We start from the raw sequence: 17,742 nt of genomic DNA on the forward strand, positions 1-17,742 counted from the left end.
AAAGCCTGACACCTACAACCACCTGATCATTGACTAAAAAAACAAAAACTAGCAAAAGGGAAAAGAATTCCTATTTAATAAACTCTGTCTCAAAAAAAAAAAAAAAAAGAAATCCTTCCCAGGAAGTGAGCAGGGGTACTTTGGGAAGTGAGCCCCCTCTCATTCTCTACTACTCTTTACTGTAGGTGGCCTTTCAAGGGACTTCACTGCACCAGAGAGGATGGGCAAGGCATCTGTATTTCCCAGGGCCTCACCCCAGGACCTCCTGGGCCTCTGTTTCTCAGAGACAGATCCCTGCCTGGGATTCTGTCTGCCAGCATCCAGTCCTCACTGCTTCTGGCTCCAGGAGGCCTTTATTCTTAAGGTTATTGGAAGGATAAGTACTATTTCCTCCTACTTTCCAATCTTACTGGAAAAAAAAAAAGCCAACCCTAGCCTGAGGCTGGAAGATGGTGCCTGCTAATGCGGGATTCACCTTGCACAGGCTCCATCCTCCCATCCTGTGTTACCTGAAACACCTCCTCCTGGGAATCCTCCTGGGCATCCTCCCATCCACTCCTCACTACTATTTTTGTGCCCAGTTCTTACTCATCCTTTCAGGCCCATCTGGGTGTCCCTGAACTACAAGACTGGGTCGACAGCACCGGCTCAGTGCCTCCTGAGTGATGGCACTTCTGTCACCCTATTCCATCACCCTAATTGCCACATGTTACTGAATAATCTTTGTTTCTTTCAATAGATTGTAGGCCCTTGAGAATTTGTTAAATCTATAGCCCCAGAATCTGGCACATGCCTGGTACACAGGCATGTAAATGCTTACTAAACTAACTGTTGGACCCACTCAGTGCCATAGTAAGAACACAGACTCAGTCATCACTTACAATCTGTGTCACCTGGGGCCAGCAGTTCAACTAACTCTCTGGGACTTACACTGCTTCTCTCTAAAATCAGAGTAATCATAGCACTTATGTCATTGGAGAGGTTGTGAGAATCAAAGGGGTTTATGTATACAAAGCACCAATGGTAAGGATTCAATAAACGTTACTTCTTAATCTTTCAAGACCATTTACTGAGGCCTGGGATGAAGATGTACTCTTTCCCTCCCTTGCTCTCCGTGGGCCTCCAGGCCTTCCATCCTTCTTACTGGGAGGTCAAAGAAGCCCCACTGGCCATGCTTCCCTGGGGAATTCTGCACTAGGGTTTCTCTCTGGTCACCTTCATTGGTCAGATCTAGGCTCCTGAAAGCAGGGAACAGATCTTCTGCTTCTTTCCTTTCTTCCTGGAGCCTGGCAGTGTGCCAGGGACAGAGCAGGGGCTCAAGAAATACTGGTTCCCAATCTACAGTAGACTGGACATGCAGCTAGGATGGTTTAGCAGAAGAGTGAGGGAGGAAGTGGAAAAGGAGGGAAGGTTGCCCCGCGCTGCAAGCCCGTGCTGCTCAGGTGTGTCTGAACTTGATGTCTCCTAATTTCCATTGAACAATCTCCCACGAAACCCTTTGTGTTTTAGCAGAAGAGCTTTCAGAGCTCTAGGGTCTGGGCTGTACTAGGTGTGAAAAGAACGAAATGAGGGGCTTTGAGAAAGTAAAATGAGAATTACAAAACCATGTAGTGAGGACATGCCCTGAGGACTTAGTGAAATGAGGCAAGACATTTCAGGAGCACAACCCTCAGGGACATTCTGCTCTCCACTGAGCATCTCAGATTGGGAGGCAGAGGAGGAGGTTGAAGGTGGAAGAGGCCCCTGGAATCAGGTCCTGAAGCCCTCTCAGTGGGGCCTGGTGACCTACAAGGACGGAGTGAGCATCGTCAGGACCCCGAATAGGTGCCTGGGGGTGGTGGCACCTGCAAGGCAGATTTCAGGGGCTGGGGTGTGGTGGTGGGAAGTGCACCATTCTGCTGAACGCATGGGGTCTGCAGAGACATGGCGCTAAACTCCACAGCCCACAGCAAATGCGTGTTGGTTTCCACCTGTTTCCCTCGTGGCCCCCCGCTTCCTTCTCTCTGGCCGCCCTCAGCCCGGCCCCACTTGCCTTTGGCTGTGACAGAAATGCCCATGGCGGCCTCGCGCAGCATGCTTCTCTTCTTCCACTTGCCCTCATCGATGTTGTACATCTCCACGACCTTCAGGGGCAGCTGATTGGTGCCCACGCCCCCAACCACCATGATCCGCTTCCCCAGGGCGGTGACGGCCACCCCCGCCCGGGCTGTGGGCAGTGGGGGCAAGGTGGTCCACTGGTCGGCCTCGGGGGAGTAGACTTCGAAGCTGTCCATGGGGACGCCGTTGTCGTCACATCCCCCGATGGCATAGACCTGGCCCCCGGTCTCCAGAAGGGAGCTGTAGACCCGGCGGCTGGGCAGTGGCGCCAGGCGCTTCCACTGGAAGTCCTTGACGTTAGGCACCTCCATGGCAGCCTCAGGGAGCGCCCAGGCGCCGGGGGAGGTGCGAGCGCGGGGGTCCACCGGCTACCTGGCCCCTCTCGCCACCTCCATCGAGCTCCCAAGCGCCGGCTCCGGCCAGACGCCGGCCAGCGCTTCACCTTGCCCCGAGTCTCAGCGGTCCGGCGGCGTCCGCGCCTGTCCCTGCAGGAGAAACGCGGCGAATCAAGGGCAGCCGGAGCCACGCGCCCTCCCGCGGGCACTGAGCGGGCTCCGCAGCCCCTGGCCAACTTCACCAGGAAGACGCGGCGGCGGAGGGCGCCCCCCGGCGGCAGCACCACGCCCTGCACCGCTTGGTCCCCGCGCGCCCCCCGCTGCCCCACGCCTGCAGCTCGTACACCGCCGGAGCGCGCCGCGGGCCGGGGCTTTCAGGGGTTCGGGGCGCCCGGCAGTCCCCGGGCGGAGAAAGGAGTTAGCGTCTTTGGGCGTCGACGCCTCCCTTCCCCCGCGCCCCCTCCCCGCAGTCTCGGCGCCTCCGCCCCCGCATCACTTACGTTGCCAGGCCCTGGGAGCGCGGCGGCGAGGCGCAGACAACGCATCACAGGGGAGCCCGGAGTCCCCGCCCGGCGGCACCGGAGCAGGGGAGAGGGCGCTCTGTCCCTCCCCAGTCCGCGCGCCGCTGTCACACATGTAGATGAGGAGATGAAGTGAACAGGAGGAAGGAGAAGCGGAGCCGCTGCCCGCCGGGGAGAAGGCCTGCGAGCCCGCTCGGTCCCTACCCGCAGCCGCCACACCTGTGCAGGAATCCGTGTGCGTCCCGGGACACAGCGTGCTGTGACCTCTTTACAGAAGCCCCGCCGCGTGGGTCCCCGGGGGAGCACTCACCTTGTCTACAGGGTCAAGGAAAGCAGGGCATTACAACCAAGTACCCAGATGACGGGCACAGACTCCCTCTGGTGTGGGGGCGGGCTTTTGTGTTTGTTTTGGATGAAGAGGCAGAGACTCCAATTACCCAGTTTATCTACAGTACACAGATTCAGTTCGCGACAGGCTAACCCAATAGCCAGCTTTGCTTGTGGGGAGGTATCATACAGTTGGAATGGAAACAACTTATGTGGGTGTGATGCACGCAGACCTGGCACAGGTACTTTCAAATATAACATGTACACCCTCCTGCACATAGATGCATAACTTACACATCATTCTCCTCCCTGAAATAGACACATCCACAGAGACACTGACCAATGATGCACAGACAGACACATGGACACAGCTAGAAACACCAACATAGACAAACACACATGGGCAGTTTTTCCATCTGCCACACACATGCACAACCCACCATGGCCATCAGCACCCTGCACAAGTTTCAGGAAGGGGAAACCCGATGATCACCATACCTGGCTAATTTTTTTTTGTATTTTTAGTAGTGATGGGGTTTCTCCATGTTGGCCAGGCTGGTCTGGAACTCCTAACCTCAAGTGATCTGCCTGCCTGGGCCTTCCAAAGTGCCTGGATTACAGGTATGAGCCACCGCACCCAGCCAGAACTATTATATCTTGACTGATCAATTTCGAAACCCTGGTTGTGATATTTACTGTTATAGTTTTGTAAGATGTTACCATTCGGAGAAACTGGGTACCAGTTTCCCCAGTAACAAAGGGGTCTATGAGACCAGAGAACCACCTGGTCTGGTGGACTGCAAGGCAGATTCGATCCTACTTCTACCTGGTTCCCTCAAATGTAGCCAAGTCTTGAAACACCTGAGCTTGGGAGGCTGGAAGACCTGGGTTTGAATCCTGCCTCTGAAACATATTTAACTACTCTGAGCCTAAGTTTTTTATACAGATAGATAGATAGATCTATATCTATATATTTTTTAAACTAGAGTTTTAATTTTGAGATAAATTTTAGATTCACATGCAGCTATAAGAAAAAATACCCTTTACCCAGTTTCCCCCAATGGCAACATCATACAAAACTATAGCACAGTAAATATCACAACCAGGGTTTTGAAATTGATCAGTCAAGATACAATAGTCCTGGCTGGGTGCAGTGGCTCACACCTGTGTAATCCTGGCACTTTGGGAGGCCCAGGCAAGCAGATCACTTGAGATCAGGAATTCCAGACCAGCCTAGCCAACATGGTGGAACCCCATCACTACTAAAAATACAAAAAAATTAGTTGGGCATGGCTGAGCCTGTAGCCCCAGCTACTCGGGAGGCTGAGGCAGGAGGGTCGCCTAAGCCTGGGAGGTGGAGGTTGCAGTGAGCTGAGATTGTGCCACTGCACTCCAGCCTGGGTGACAGCATGACTCCATCTCAAAAAAACAAAATGAACCTCCCACCCCCAAAATTATACAATCGAGGCCAGGTTTGGTGGCTCATGCCTGTAATCCCAGCACTTTGGGAGGCCGAGGTGGGTGGATCACCTAAGGTCAGGAATTCGAGACCAGCCTGGCCAACATGGTGAAACCTCATCTCTACTAAAAATACAAAATTAGCTGTGTGTGGTGATGCATGCCTCTAATCCCAACTACTCAGGAGGCAGAGGCAGGAGAGTCACTTGGAGCAGAGGTTGCAGCAAGCTAAGACTTTGACGTTGCACTCTATCCAACAGTCCCATCTTACTACTTTGAGTACTTGGCTTAAAAATTCCACTGTTTTTTAGTTTGTATTCTCTGTACAGACAAAGTAAGCACCTCTAGAACCTTCACAGAGGAAGGCTGTGTCTGTTTCCCTATTTAATCAGAATTCATAAATTCCAAAAGAATGGGATGTGAATTAATGAAATTTCATGGAAACACTGAACATTTTCCTTTCTTCCTAGGAGTCTCTGTCTGCCTGGAGGAAGAGGAATAAACCTTTACCTCAGTGTGAACTGTCTTCACAAAATCAGAACGGGTGATCAGGAAGATTTAAAAGCCATAGACCTTCCTCAAAAGGGCTTGTTGGAGTCCATCCTCAGCCTCTTTTGCCCAGTCAACCTTCTACCAAAGCAATGAGGCCAGGCTTCTTAAATGAGCCCTCACCACCACAGCTGGGGCAGCTTAGTAAGCAGATAGACAGAGCTCCCCACTCTGTGCGTTATGTTGGTGTCACTTGTTGAGATCATCTAAGCCCTTGCACATCCATTTTCTCGTAATCTTAAAACAGCCCTGGGAGGGGTTGTCAGGGCGGGTATCAGTATCCACTTTTTACAGATGAGGAATATGAGCCTTAATGAAATGAAGTGACTTACTTAGGACCATGCAGGCCATTCAGGGTAGGTCCAAGGTATGAATTCCAATCCAGCGCTCCCTCACTTTATCACAATTAAATCACAAATGAAGGAATTGTGCATTATAAAGGCAGCCAACCGGGTCCACTGTCCACCTGGCTTCTGCTCTTTATTTCACTGCAGTGAAGAAAGGAGCCCAGGCCCCCAGAGAGATTCCAGCGGCTGCCCATGCTGTTTGTGCCAGGCAGTGCAGGTAAGGAAATGCTGGAATCCAGCCCCAGAATAGGCCCCATTCTAAACTAAGGCTCATATCCCACAGACACCCCTTTCTATGCAGACCGTGGGATCTGGGGACTCAGACCCTTGGAAAAGTACTAAGAACAGGATGTCTTCCAGACCATGACCTAATTGCTTGTTCTGGAAATCCTGGCCGCTCTCCATCTCCCTCATCTCTCTTCCTCTCCACCAGGTAACATCCTTTAGTCCTTACGCTGAGTGCACATCGAAGAAGCATGTAACCTAGCAACTGCCACTTAAGATTCCCTGAGTCACCTGTGGTTTTCACTGCCTGGGCTAAGTGCATCAAGATGGGGGCTTAAGGAGGGCCAAGCAGAGAGAGAATGTCCAGTGGCTCCTTTGATCCCTCCCCACCCTATGGTGTAACCATTTTCCTTGTCAGGAAGTTCTTCCTCATGTCAAATCTTAATCCTTCTTGCTGTAAAATCTTGCATAACATTGAGCCTGGGTTTCTCTTTTGCCTTAAAAGGTGTTTGAGTTTTTTTAGGCTGGATGACTGGATGAGGTGGCTCATGCCTGTAGTCCCAGCACTTTGGGAGGCCAAGGCAGGTAATTGCATGAGCCCAGGAGTTTGAGACTAGCCTCAAAAACATAGTGACACCCTGTCTCTACAAAAAAAATAAAATTATCCAAGCTCCAAGGCACGTAATCCTAGCTACTAGGGAGGCTGAGGTGGGAGGATCACTTGAGCCCAGGAGGTAGAGGCTTCAGTGAACCAAGATGGTGCCACTGCATTCCAGCCTGGGTGACACAGCAAGACCCTGTCTTTCTTTAAAAAAAAAAAAAAAAAGTGAGGCCAGGCACAGTGGCTCACGCCTGTAATCCCAACATTTTGGGAGGCTGAGGTGGGCAGATCACAAGGTCGGGAATTTGAGACCAGCCTGATCAACATGGTGAAACCTTGTCACTACTAAAAAATACAAAAATTAGCCAGGTGTGGTGGTGAGTGCCTGTAATCCCAGCTACTTAGGAGGCTGAGGCAGGAGAATTGCTTGAACCAGGGAGGCAGAGGTTGCAGTGAGCTGAGATCGTGCCATTGAAAAACAAAATGGGTGGAAAGAGGGAAGGCTCTGTCTCAAAAAAAAAAAAAAGTGTTTGATTTTTCCTCTTGGTTACAAGGTAGGAGTGAGAGGTTGGAGAATTAGGGGAGGGAAAAGTCATAAAAGCCTCTAAAGATTAGACCTTTGGTGCTGTGGAGTCTATTATAGATATTGATGCATCAGTCAAACTTGGGGTGCTCAGCCCCAGAAAAGTCACTCAGTACATTTAGGTTTTTTTTTGAAAATGATGGAGTCTTGCTATATTGCCCAAGCTGGATTTGAACTCCTGGGGTCAATCACCTTCTTGCTTCAGCCTCCTGAGTAACAGGGATTACAGGCATGCACCACCTTGACAGGCTCAGTAAGTCTTGGATATGTTGATGTCGAGTTTACATACAATAAAATGCACAGTTTTACTCAGTCTCTACTGTCTGGTAGGCATTCAGCAGGATCCTGCCTTTACCAAGCTGTGGTAGCTTAGGGGGAAGATTGGGGCGTTGTGGGGGGACAGTTCTTCCCAATAAACCAGGCAGATTCTCAGTGTGGCAGGCCATGGATGGAGCGTTTCAAGGTCTGGTGGAATTCCAAGCGTAGGGAACGTTTTGAGGGATAGGAAGAAAGGGGAGCTGTTTAGTGATTAGCTGCCGCAGGGGCTCCTTATCCCTCCCCAGAAATACTCTTTACTGGAATGCCCTCTGCAGGATACCACACTGGCTGGAAGGAGGGACACAACAGGAGCTCCCTGAGGCCAGGATCACCTTCTTCATGCAGTTCTCTTTCTGCAGCACCCCACAGACCGTGTGGTCAACATCAGACAGGCTGGATCTGAACCTGGTGCAGCCACTTCCCTAGCTGTGTGACTATGCACAAGTCACTTATGTCCTTGAATCTGAGTGTCCTCATCTGTGAAAAAGGGCATAAGAAAATCTACTTTCTAGAGTTGAAGGAGGAAGGAGATGCCAGGCATAGTTCTTGGGCCCGTGGTAGGCATCTCATAAAGACAAGTTTCTTCCTTCCCTTTGTGATGGCAAGTTTCTGTACCTCTGACTTTCAGGCTAGAGTGCCCCCAAAGCAGTTGTCAGTTTGCATAGATAGGCAACCTTACCAGGGCCCACAACCGCCTGTAGCCAGTCATTTCTGGGCCTGTGTCTTAGGATATCTTTTCTCCTAGCTAGCTGAAATCTCATCTGCTGCAACCTAAATTGCATTCTAATCTGGAGAACAGCTGTGCCCTTCCTTTAGCTAATCACCTTCTCATTCCTAACCAGAAGCATGGTCTTTATTCAGGGAGTGGGGAGTGAGGCTGACTCATCCAATTAGGACCGAGGCTGCCAGCCGACAGAGGAAAGGGTAGTTCCTCCCCCAGCATAGAGAAGCCTAATTAGGGCCTCCTCCCACCCGGTCCCAACATCAGCCCAGAGGAAGGATTTAGAGCTCACGTGGACTTGATGGGAGATGGCATGACACAGTTACCAGCAGTCAGAACCAGGCTCTGTATCTGATCACGTGGCACTGCTGCCCAGGGGGAGGGCTGGGGTCCCACAGAATGGCCTCAGCTATTCGGGCTCCGTTCCTGACCATGCGGCCTTGATTGGAGAGTTGAATCAGCCACATGCCTTCAACTATCTGCCTTGCTCCCTCCAGCTCCAGTGCATAGCTGGTGCCTAGAACCTAGAGGGGCTTAGTGGGTATCTGTTAAAGAATGCATCCGTCCACCTGTAAGCACCTTCCTGCCTACTAAGGTAAAACTGGGACCTTGGAAAGTGGACCCCAGATATGGGATGATGGGTGAAGGGAGGGGGTCATCTCTGTTTTCAGACTCAGGAGTTGCACAATGTAGAGAATGAAGGGCTAGAAACCGCAGGCTCCTCTGCTGTTTAGTGCACGTGGGAAGGGATGCTTCTCAAAGACCTCAGCCACTTCCCTGTGCTTACTGAGGAAATCCTAAGAGGAAATGGGGCTTATAATAAAGCCGGAGATGCCCGGCGCGGTGACTCATGCCTGTAATCCCAGCACTTTGGGAGGCCAAGGCGGGTGGATCATGAGGTCAGGAGTTTGAGACCAGCCTGGCCAATATGGTGAAACCCTGTCTCTACTAACAATACAAAAAATTAGCCAGGTGTGGTGGCATGTGCCTGTAATCCCAGCCACTCAGGAGGCCGAGGCTGAAGAATCACTTGAACCAGGGAGGCAGAGGTTGTAGTGAGCCGAGATCACGCCACTGCACTCCAGCGCAGGCGACAGAGTAAGACTCTGTCTCAAAATAATAATAATGATAATAATAATAATGAAGCCTGAGGATTTGGGTTATAAACAAGGAAGAATTTCTTGACCAGCGACATCAGAAACTTGAAACACCAGCATGAGGTGAGGTGAGAGGCCAGGGACCCACCTCCTCTATTGCCGCCCGGGGATACTAGAAACACACAGGACTGAGTCAGAAGACCTCTGCTATGGCTTGTTAGGATGTAAGCTACAACCTCCGCTACATTTTGTTGTAATCGGGCTGTGCAACTCTGGGCAAATGATACCCATTCTGGTGTCTGTCAAATTAGGAGGAAGGAAGGTGAAGAAGAGAGCAGCTGGGGTCCTTCCCAGCTAGAGTGTTGTGTACTCCTGGGGTGCTATACAGGGCGGGGAGCCCTAGAGAAAGAAGCATTTAGCCATAGTGACAATGCAGCAGATTCTAGAACAAACATCCTCACATTCTTCCAGGTGATACGATCGCAGAGGTCTGGCCCCACCAGCTCTCACAAGTGCTGCCAGCTACCCCAGGTGCCGTCACCAGTGACGACTTTATCAGGGCCTCCCCTTTTGCTACCACCACCCTCCTTTCTCTCCAATCAGCCCAGGACAAGAGGGTGCCTTGTGACAGCTGTAGCTGTGGTGAATGGGCTGGCTCCTTGTAGACCTCAGGCACCCACCTGGATGCCTAATCATGCTTCCCGTTGGGATCTGACCTTTCTGGGGTGCCTGCTGCCAGGAGAATACACAAGGGCTGCCGAGGACTCAGGGATCAAGTCATCCTGACCAGGCTCTTTCTCTAAAAGTGAAAATGTGCCCATTTGTCCCAGGTCACCAGGCTGGGGCTCCTAGGGGACCTTATCTTCAGCCCTTCTCATGTAGAGGACAGCAGAGCTTTTATCGGGGCAGCTCTGTAGAGGAGAAGAGGCTACAGGCTGGGGAAGGCTGCAGCAGACCACTCAGACACGGCTCTTTAAATGCCCATTAGTAAGTTAATATTGCCGTTTCCAAAGTCAGCAGCATCCTCCATTCTTCTTAATTAAAAAGAGCTCCACGTCCCGGCAGAGCTGAGAGAGGGCTCTGAATGATTTACACACCAGCCCTGCTGCTTCCGGCTGGGAAATCAGCAAGGAAGATTGATTGGCAGATGGGCCAGCCTGCCTGTCACGATGGCATGCGTGCTTGCGTGTACAGGTGCGTGTGTGTGTGTGCTGGGGCACTGGGAGCTGGCTTTCCTGCTGGCAGGCTGTGAGTGAGCAGGGCCGCAGACCCACAGTCCAGGCCCGGGGAGCTCTGCAGGCCTAGAGGTAGGGTCTGCTAGAAACAAAAGGCTAAACAAAAGGCTGGCCTGTCCCCCTCACTGGAGTCCCTCTTCCTAGCGAAACTGCCTTAGCTGGAAGACAACAGCTCATTTGTTGTCTCATCCCCTCCCAGGAGAGAAGCAGCCACTCCCAAAGATTCCTTGTTTCCACGTAGAGATTCCTCACCTGGTACATAACATACATTGGGCTTCTATTCGATCATCATTGCTCACTTTAAGAGGAGGCTTTCTCATGGCCCGACTCTCCTTCCTTAGTTCCCTCCTAACTCCAAATTTTGTCTGACCCTGACATTCAGGGGGATCCAAGGCTCTGGGCCCTTTATGAGGCTGGGAAGGGGATGATGAGGTCCACAGGTTAGACTGCATGACACTCAGCCAGGGCCCTCTAAAGAGCTGGGAAGTGAGAGCAGTCACCCTGAAAGGTCCCAGGCCCCTTTGTCTCTCCCACTAGGCTTTGGGGCAGCCTTATTGTCCACCCCATGCCTATTACTCACCTCCAAGAGCCCACCGGCCTCCCCGTGCACCAGAGAGGGAGGTCCCACTCACCCTCCAGCTGGAAGGAGGTGCCTAGTCACTGGGGCAGGACCTGTGCAGAGGTAAGGAGTGGCTTTTGCTTTCTCTTCACCTCTCCACTTCTCCTCTGGCACTTCACATCACACACACACACACACACACACACACAACCCTCATCCCTAGAGATTCCCAGATCTCTAGGACCAGGCAGAAAGGACCTGGCAGAGGCACGTTGAAGAGGAGGGGGTGGGGACTGGAGCGCAGGCATCATCCAGTGCCTTGCTTTCACCCCCGCTCCCTAGGAAGGCAGCAGTCTGCTGCAGCAGCAAGGTTGCCATCTGGCATGCTGACCTGTGCTCTCTACGCTGGAGACAGGACGGGGCGGGGACACGTGATGGGCTGGCTGCGAGTGTGTTGTGTGTATGTGTGTCTAAGAAGCCATGAGACTCCAGAAAGGTAAGAACCAGGCCAAGCTTTGGGTGAATCAAAGGATCTGCCTGTCCTCATCGATTGGCACCCCTGGGTAGGCGGGTGTGTACCTGAGGAGCTCTGAGGAGCCCCAGGGAGCCTGCGTTTCTCTCAGTGAAGGAGGGAGTGGCAGGGCCTGAGCCCTTGCGCATCCTCCCGTAGCCTGTCATCAGGAGAATGTGGCTGCCTGGTTAGCACCAGGAGCCTCCAGTTCGTCCCTGCACATCACTAGGCAAGGAACGGGGTGACACTTCTATTCACACCCAGACCTAGCAGCTGACCCCCATGAGGAACCATGACTAAGGATTCTGTGTGTTCTTTGTTCCTCCCTAGTCCTGGCCCAGAAAGAACTATTTTCTTCTTTGGATGACATCTCCCCGCTTTGGTCCCAGCCTTGGAAGTTATATTCTGAGAGATGCCTTGGTACAAGTCCCCTGAGGTTGTACCTCAGTGTGAGGGTCAGCAAACTATGACTGAGGGCCAACCCTCTGTTTCTGTATGGCATGAAATCTAAGAACAATTTTTACATTTTTAAATGATTGGGGAAAAAAAATCAAAAGGAAAATATTTTGGGATACACAAAAGTGATATGAAATTCACATTTCAGCATCTATAAATAAAGTGATATTGGAACACAGCCACACTCATTCATTTACGTGTTGTCTGTGGCGGCTTTCCCACTACAACAGCACAGTGGAGTGGTTGCAACAAAGAGCTCCTGGCCCTCAAAGCGCAAAATATTTACTATCCGGCCCTTTACAGAACATGCTCGTGCCCTCCCCCGCACCTTAGGCTGTTTTAAGGGAACAAGGGGAGTGCCACCTTGTTCTTTTTGTTTTTTGTTTTCTTGTTTGTGTGGTACAGGGTCTCACTCTGTCATCCAGGCTGGAGTGCAGTGGTGCCATCCCATGGCTCACGGCAGCTTCCCGGGCTCAACTGATCCTCCCACTCCAGCCTCCTGAGTGGCTGGGATATAGATGCGCACCACCCCTCCCAGCTTGCCACCTTATTCTTGACAGCGTGCTTCACACCACCATGGCGTGTGAAGTCGACACAGCAATATCTAGTGGCAATAAAAGGAAATGAACATTTTGAGGCCCTTACTGTATACCAGGGACATTTTCTCTGCTGATCACATTATCTGTACAACAATCTTGAGACTTACAAGCACTAAGAGGTCTATTTACATAATGAAGGAGAGCGGGCGATTAGGAAACTCGCCAAAGCTGCTAGAGTTAGGCAGAACAGGATCCTGGATTCAAACTCAGATCTGCCTAACTCCACAGCCCGTGTCCTCTCCAGGCCACCGTGATTCTAAGACAACCACCGGCAGCCCAGCGAGGACCCACCCAAATGGATGCTGGTTTGGGCTACCCCCATGAACAGGCAGGGCAATTGGGTCTTAGGATTTAGGGACCCAGGCCCCACCTCAGCTCCCTCCGCCTCAGAGCCTGGTCCTGAGCTGAGGGGACCATGGGCCACAGACAAGTCAACAACGTGACAGCTCCCATCAGCGCCATCTCCCTTTCTTATTTTCAACACCTTTTAGCTTTCCTTTGGGAAGATTAAATTTGCATTTTAATAGAAAACCTCTTGAATGACTCTGATGTGACTTTAAGGTACTACTTACAAATTCATTCCTCTTTAAATATTAAGGCACTTTGGTTCATCTCGGGAGTGATGGACAGCAGCAGAAATGCTTCATATTGACGTGCAATGAATACTGAGCTGTTTATTTCACAGCGCTTACAATCCCCCACCAGCAGAGGGCAGACGGGAGATGTTCTCAAGGCCTATGTGGATGATGTCTTGGGAGCCTAAAATCTGCTAAAAATAAATATCCGAAAGCAGTAATCCTTGAGAGAAACTGGAAGATGGCCACTGGGATGGGAGCTGCCGGGGGTAGGGGCACCCAGAAGTCTTCAGGTCGCCAGTTTGCCCAGTTGCTTATAAGTGTCTCAAGGCAGGTGAATACCTGTTGAGTTCACCACTCTTTCCCATCACCAAAATGAATGCCTGGCATTCAGTGGGGACCTAAGGAATATTTGCTGAATGAACGAGTGAATCAATGAATGGATGAATAAGGCAATTAATCATGATGGGCAAGATCATTCATTCAACTACTATAATGAGTCAGGCATTGCACTTGATCATTTACATAAGTCTCTTTGTTAAATGATTGATTCCTCTACATTTTTCCCAGGGCCATGCAGATGACACAGAAATTCTCCTTTCTCCTGAAGAACTGCACTTTGCATTTTACCTACCGATTTCTAGATGAGAAAACAAACTCAGAGAGGTGAAGTGATGAGCCTCACAGCACCCAGTGCGATCTGAAGCTCAGCCAGGACCCGAACCCTGGACTTGGGCTCTGAGCCTGGCTCTCTAGCAAGTGTATCACTACCCCTCATTCTGGTGCTGGCCTGGTTATTCCAGTGTTCACAGTGTCACACCCTAATCTTGGCCCTTGTCCCCAAGATGCCAGGAGCCCAAAGTCCAGTCCAGCCTCTCAGCCAGGCTTAATGCCTGGGCTCCAGCCAAACCACTCTATTGCCTGATGCCCAATAGGCCTTTCATTTCCTGCCTCCATGCTTGGCTTTGTGCTTTCTGCTTCATATGCTCATGCCCGCTTGTTGACGTCCCATTCATCCTTCAGAGCTCGGCCTGAATGCAGCCTCCTCCAGGCCTTTCAAGACCCTTGCAGGCAAGGGTCATTTTTCCCATTTCTATAGAACTTCATCTATAACTGTGTTAGCATGATCAAAACCACATACCCATTAATCTCAACACCACGCTACATTCTTTACATATTTTGTATAATTCGAACCTCATAAGAAGTCAATAATAATAATCATTAACAAGTATGATAACAATAATAATGGTTAACAAATATATGGTGCTCAATAGGTGTCATGAACTGGTCAGAGTTTTATGTGAGTGCGCGTTGTGTGTGTGTATAATTTAGCCTATAAGGTAGGCACTATTATTATTGCCATTTTACAAATGTGAAAGCTGAGACTTAGAGAGGTTCAATGACTTGCCCAAGGTCATACGGCCAGAACAGGATGTGAAATCCAGCTGGCCTGGCCCCCTAGTCCTTGTACCTATTTGTGTAGACATTCTTTCTTACCCGGTGGTAGGCACTGGAAGAAGGCAGGAACCATGTTACGTGCCATTGCTGTCAAAACACAATCCCTTCAGAGCCAAGCACAGCAATGTGTACATAGTAGAAATTCCTAAGTTTTAAAAATCTTAATTGTAGATGTAGGGGGCATATGTGCAGGTATGTCACAGGGTGTATTTTGTGACGCTGCTGTTTGGATTTCTGTTGATCCCGTCACCTGGATGGTGAACATAGTAACCTAATAGGAAGTTTTTCAGCCCTTGTCCCCTTCCTCCCTCCTTTTTGAGTCCCCAGCGTCCGTTGTTCCCCTCTTTATGTCCATCTGTATCCTAGGTTTACCTCCCACACTTGTGAGAATATGCAATATTTGGTTTTCTGTTTGATATTCCATAAAGTTGGGCTGACTTCAGATCAGAAGCCAGAAGTTCTGGAGGTCGGCTGTATGTTGGTCAGTCTGTGCCCTGGCTGGACAGTGATTTTTGGAGTTAATTAGCTGGGTTAAAACCAGATGGGAAGGAACTTTAACTTCAAAGCCAGAGAGGCCCAGCTGAGGAGAAAAGGCCCTTAGAGACCCTTGCCCCTCCCAACCCCCATGCCAGCCTGTCTGACCTGGGCAGCCCTCCTCTCACTGCTGACACCACTGCCTGTCTCCCCAGCAGTAGGCACTCAGAATGTCAAGACATCACTCTGCATAGATGGATTGAAATAAAACTTACCTGACTAGGGGGAAAAGGAGGACACCCAGAGATCATCTGCAAAGGACAAAGAAGGGGAGGGGCCTGGAGAGGGTGAGCAGGTGTTGGCTCTGAGGCTGTCCTAGGAGGATGCTGGGAACAGAGCTGGCAAGGTCCCCAGGGTCCCCAAGGTTTCCTCCACAATTGATGAGTCCATTGCTGCTGACTCTGGCTGATCGACCGGGATGCAGCCAGGCCCCTATGCACAGGGCATGGGGCCAGCCCTGCTCTGAATGCACAGAAACTTGGGGTCTCTGAGCTCCAGGAGGCGTAACCCCCCACCAGGAGGGCCTCAGCCAGCTCTTCAGAGCCCTGGTGTCTCAGCGCCTCTCCCTCCACTCAGTCTCAGCTGCAAAGGCCCAATCTGCTAGGAGAGCCGGTGAGGGGGCGGACACGCTCACACACACAGACAATAACTGCCATGGAAACTAACCAACAAAAAGATTTAGGGAGCTAGACTCCTCTGCCAGATGGGAGAGAATGGAGGGAAGAGAGAAAGGGGCTGTCCTTTGCAACGCTGCCAGTTACACAGAGGGCAAATGTGCACCTCAGCCCTAATCCAATGATTGCAGATTTCTCCCTCCTCTGGGGTGGAGCTGTGGGTAAAAGGCAGAGACATGGGTTGACCTTTTTATATTAAGGTCCCAAACAGCCACCCCATATCTTTGCTTTCCATGCACAGTGGAGGTATCGGTGATCTAGCGCGGGTGCTAAATTCCCGAGGAAATGCTCAGCACCGCTGGCAAGGTGCAACTCGTTCAGCAAAGCAACGTGTTTTACCAGGTCAAACTGAACCTCAGGGCAATTTGATCACTTTGCTTGGGCAGATGGCTTGAAGGACTTTCTTAGATGAAAAGGCCAGTGTTTAACGAGCAGCGAAACAAGACTTTTCTTCAAGCCCAACCTTTTCGATCCATGATGTTGAAGCTGATTGCCCATAAAGAAAGTCGGGGGTGCTGGAGCGGGGTTAGCATAGCTATGAGACATGTGGCTTTCCTTCCAATGGCCTTTAGTTCTGTTTTGGGGGATTTTTTTCTCTCTGGGATAAAAGAAAATATAATGAGGGAACTTTAAAAAAATTATCTGGAGGTACTGTAAGGGAAATAAGGTAAACCAAGCATCAGAGATCCTTCCCCAACTCTGTAGCTGTGTGACCTGGGGCGAGTTTCGTCATCTGTAAAATGGGACCTATGGGGTTGTAACGAGAATTAAATGAGATAATATGTGTAAAGTGCTTAGAACAGTGCCTGGCTCATAGTATTTGCCATTATTATTGCTATTGTTGTTCATCTTTCTGATCCTGCCTTTCCTCAGCTATAAAATTGAGCCAGTGACACCAATCTCTCATGGAGATTAAATGTGAGGATGAATCATGCTCTTGTAACCGATAGAGTGGTGGTTATAAGGGTGTATACATTTGTCAAAAAACATCAAACTGTGGATTTTGCTGTGTGTAATTTATACCTCAATTTAAAAAAATATAGGTTTATGTCACCATGTAAATCAGCCATGAGTGTCTAGAACATAGGAAATATTTATTCCCTTCTTCCTTCCTAGCCCTCTTTTCAGAAAGAATGGAAAGTGAAAATGAATGTTAAAAGTAAGAAGTAAAAGGCCGGGCGCGGTGGCTCACGCCTGTGATCCCAGCACTTTGGGAGGCTGAGGCGGATGGATCACAAGATCAGGAGTTCAAGACCAGCCTGGCCAAGATGGTGAAACCCTGTCTCTACTAAAAATACAAAAATTAGCCGGCTGTGATGGTGGTGCCTGTAGTCCCAGCTCCCTGAGAGGCTGAGGCAGGAGGACTGCTTGAACCTGGGAGGCGGAGGTTGCAATGAGCCAAGATTGCAGCACTGCACTCCAGTCTGGGCGACAGAGCCAGACTCTGTCTCAAAAAAAAAAAAAAAAAAAAAAAAAAAAAAAAAAAAAAAAAAGCAAGAAGTAAAATAGAGAATTGCTGTAGCTCATACCCGTAATCCCAGCATTTTGAGAGGCAAAGAGGGGAGGATCGCTTGGGACTAGCATGGACAACATGGCAAAACCCACCTCTACGGGAAATACAAAAATTAGCTGGGTATGGTGGTGCATACCTGTGGTCCCAGCTACTTGGGAGGCTGAGTTGGGAGGATCACTTGAGCCTGAGGAAGTCGAGGCTGCAGTGAACTGAGATCATGCCACTACACGCCAGCCTGGGTAGCAAAGTAAGATCCTGTCTCAAAAAAAAAAAAAAAGAAAAGTGAAAAGGAGGATTGCATAGGCAAGAGGCCATATTGATTTTGTCGGTAATGGACCACCTATTGAGACTCAGATATTCTGGTTATTTTCTGAGGCTTAAATATCAATCTGTCAGCTACAGAGGCAACACCTGGGTAACTAAGTTGCCTTTATTAACCCACTCCTAAT

At 50.3% G+C, this 17,742-nt stretch overlaps 1 protein-coding gene across 5 annotated transcripts in view; it reads right to left on the reverse strand.

The window, feature by feature from the left end:
- The window catches only part of KLHDC8A (kelch domain containing 8A), a 20,934-nt gene extending 5,120 nt beyond the window's left edge, over positions 1-15,814 (reverse strand). Inside the window, exons 1-3 of one of the 5 annotated variants that reach the window (XM_037737353.1) lie at positions 15,322-15,814; positions 2,933-3,057; positions 2,033-2,582 (exon numbers count right to left, since the gene is read on the reverse strand). In XM_037737353.1, coding sequence (XP_037593281.1) covers positions 2,033-2,408 — 376 coding nt within the window. In that variant the 5' untranslated portion in view covers positions 2,409-2,582; positions 2,933-3,057; positions 15,322-15,814. Of the gene's footprint in view, positions 1-2,032; positions 2,583-2,776; positions 2,831-2,932; positions 3,492-15,321 lie in introns of those variants that run through there. The other 4 variants (XM_037737351.1, XM_037737352.1, XM_017525445.2 and 1 more) reach the window with 4 other exon arrangements.
- Positions 15,815-17,742: the final 1,928 nt, after the last annotated feature.

The sequence above is a fragment of the Cebus imitator genome, unplaced genomic scaffold (genome assembly GCF_001604975.1).
Source record: "Cebus imitator isolate Cc_AM_T3 unplaced genomic scaffold, Cebus_imitator-1.0 Scaffold38, whole genome shotgun sequence".
Taxonomy (NCBI): Eukaryota; Metazoa; Chordata; class Mammalia; order Primates; family Cebidae; genus Cebus; species Cebus imitator.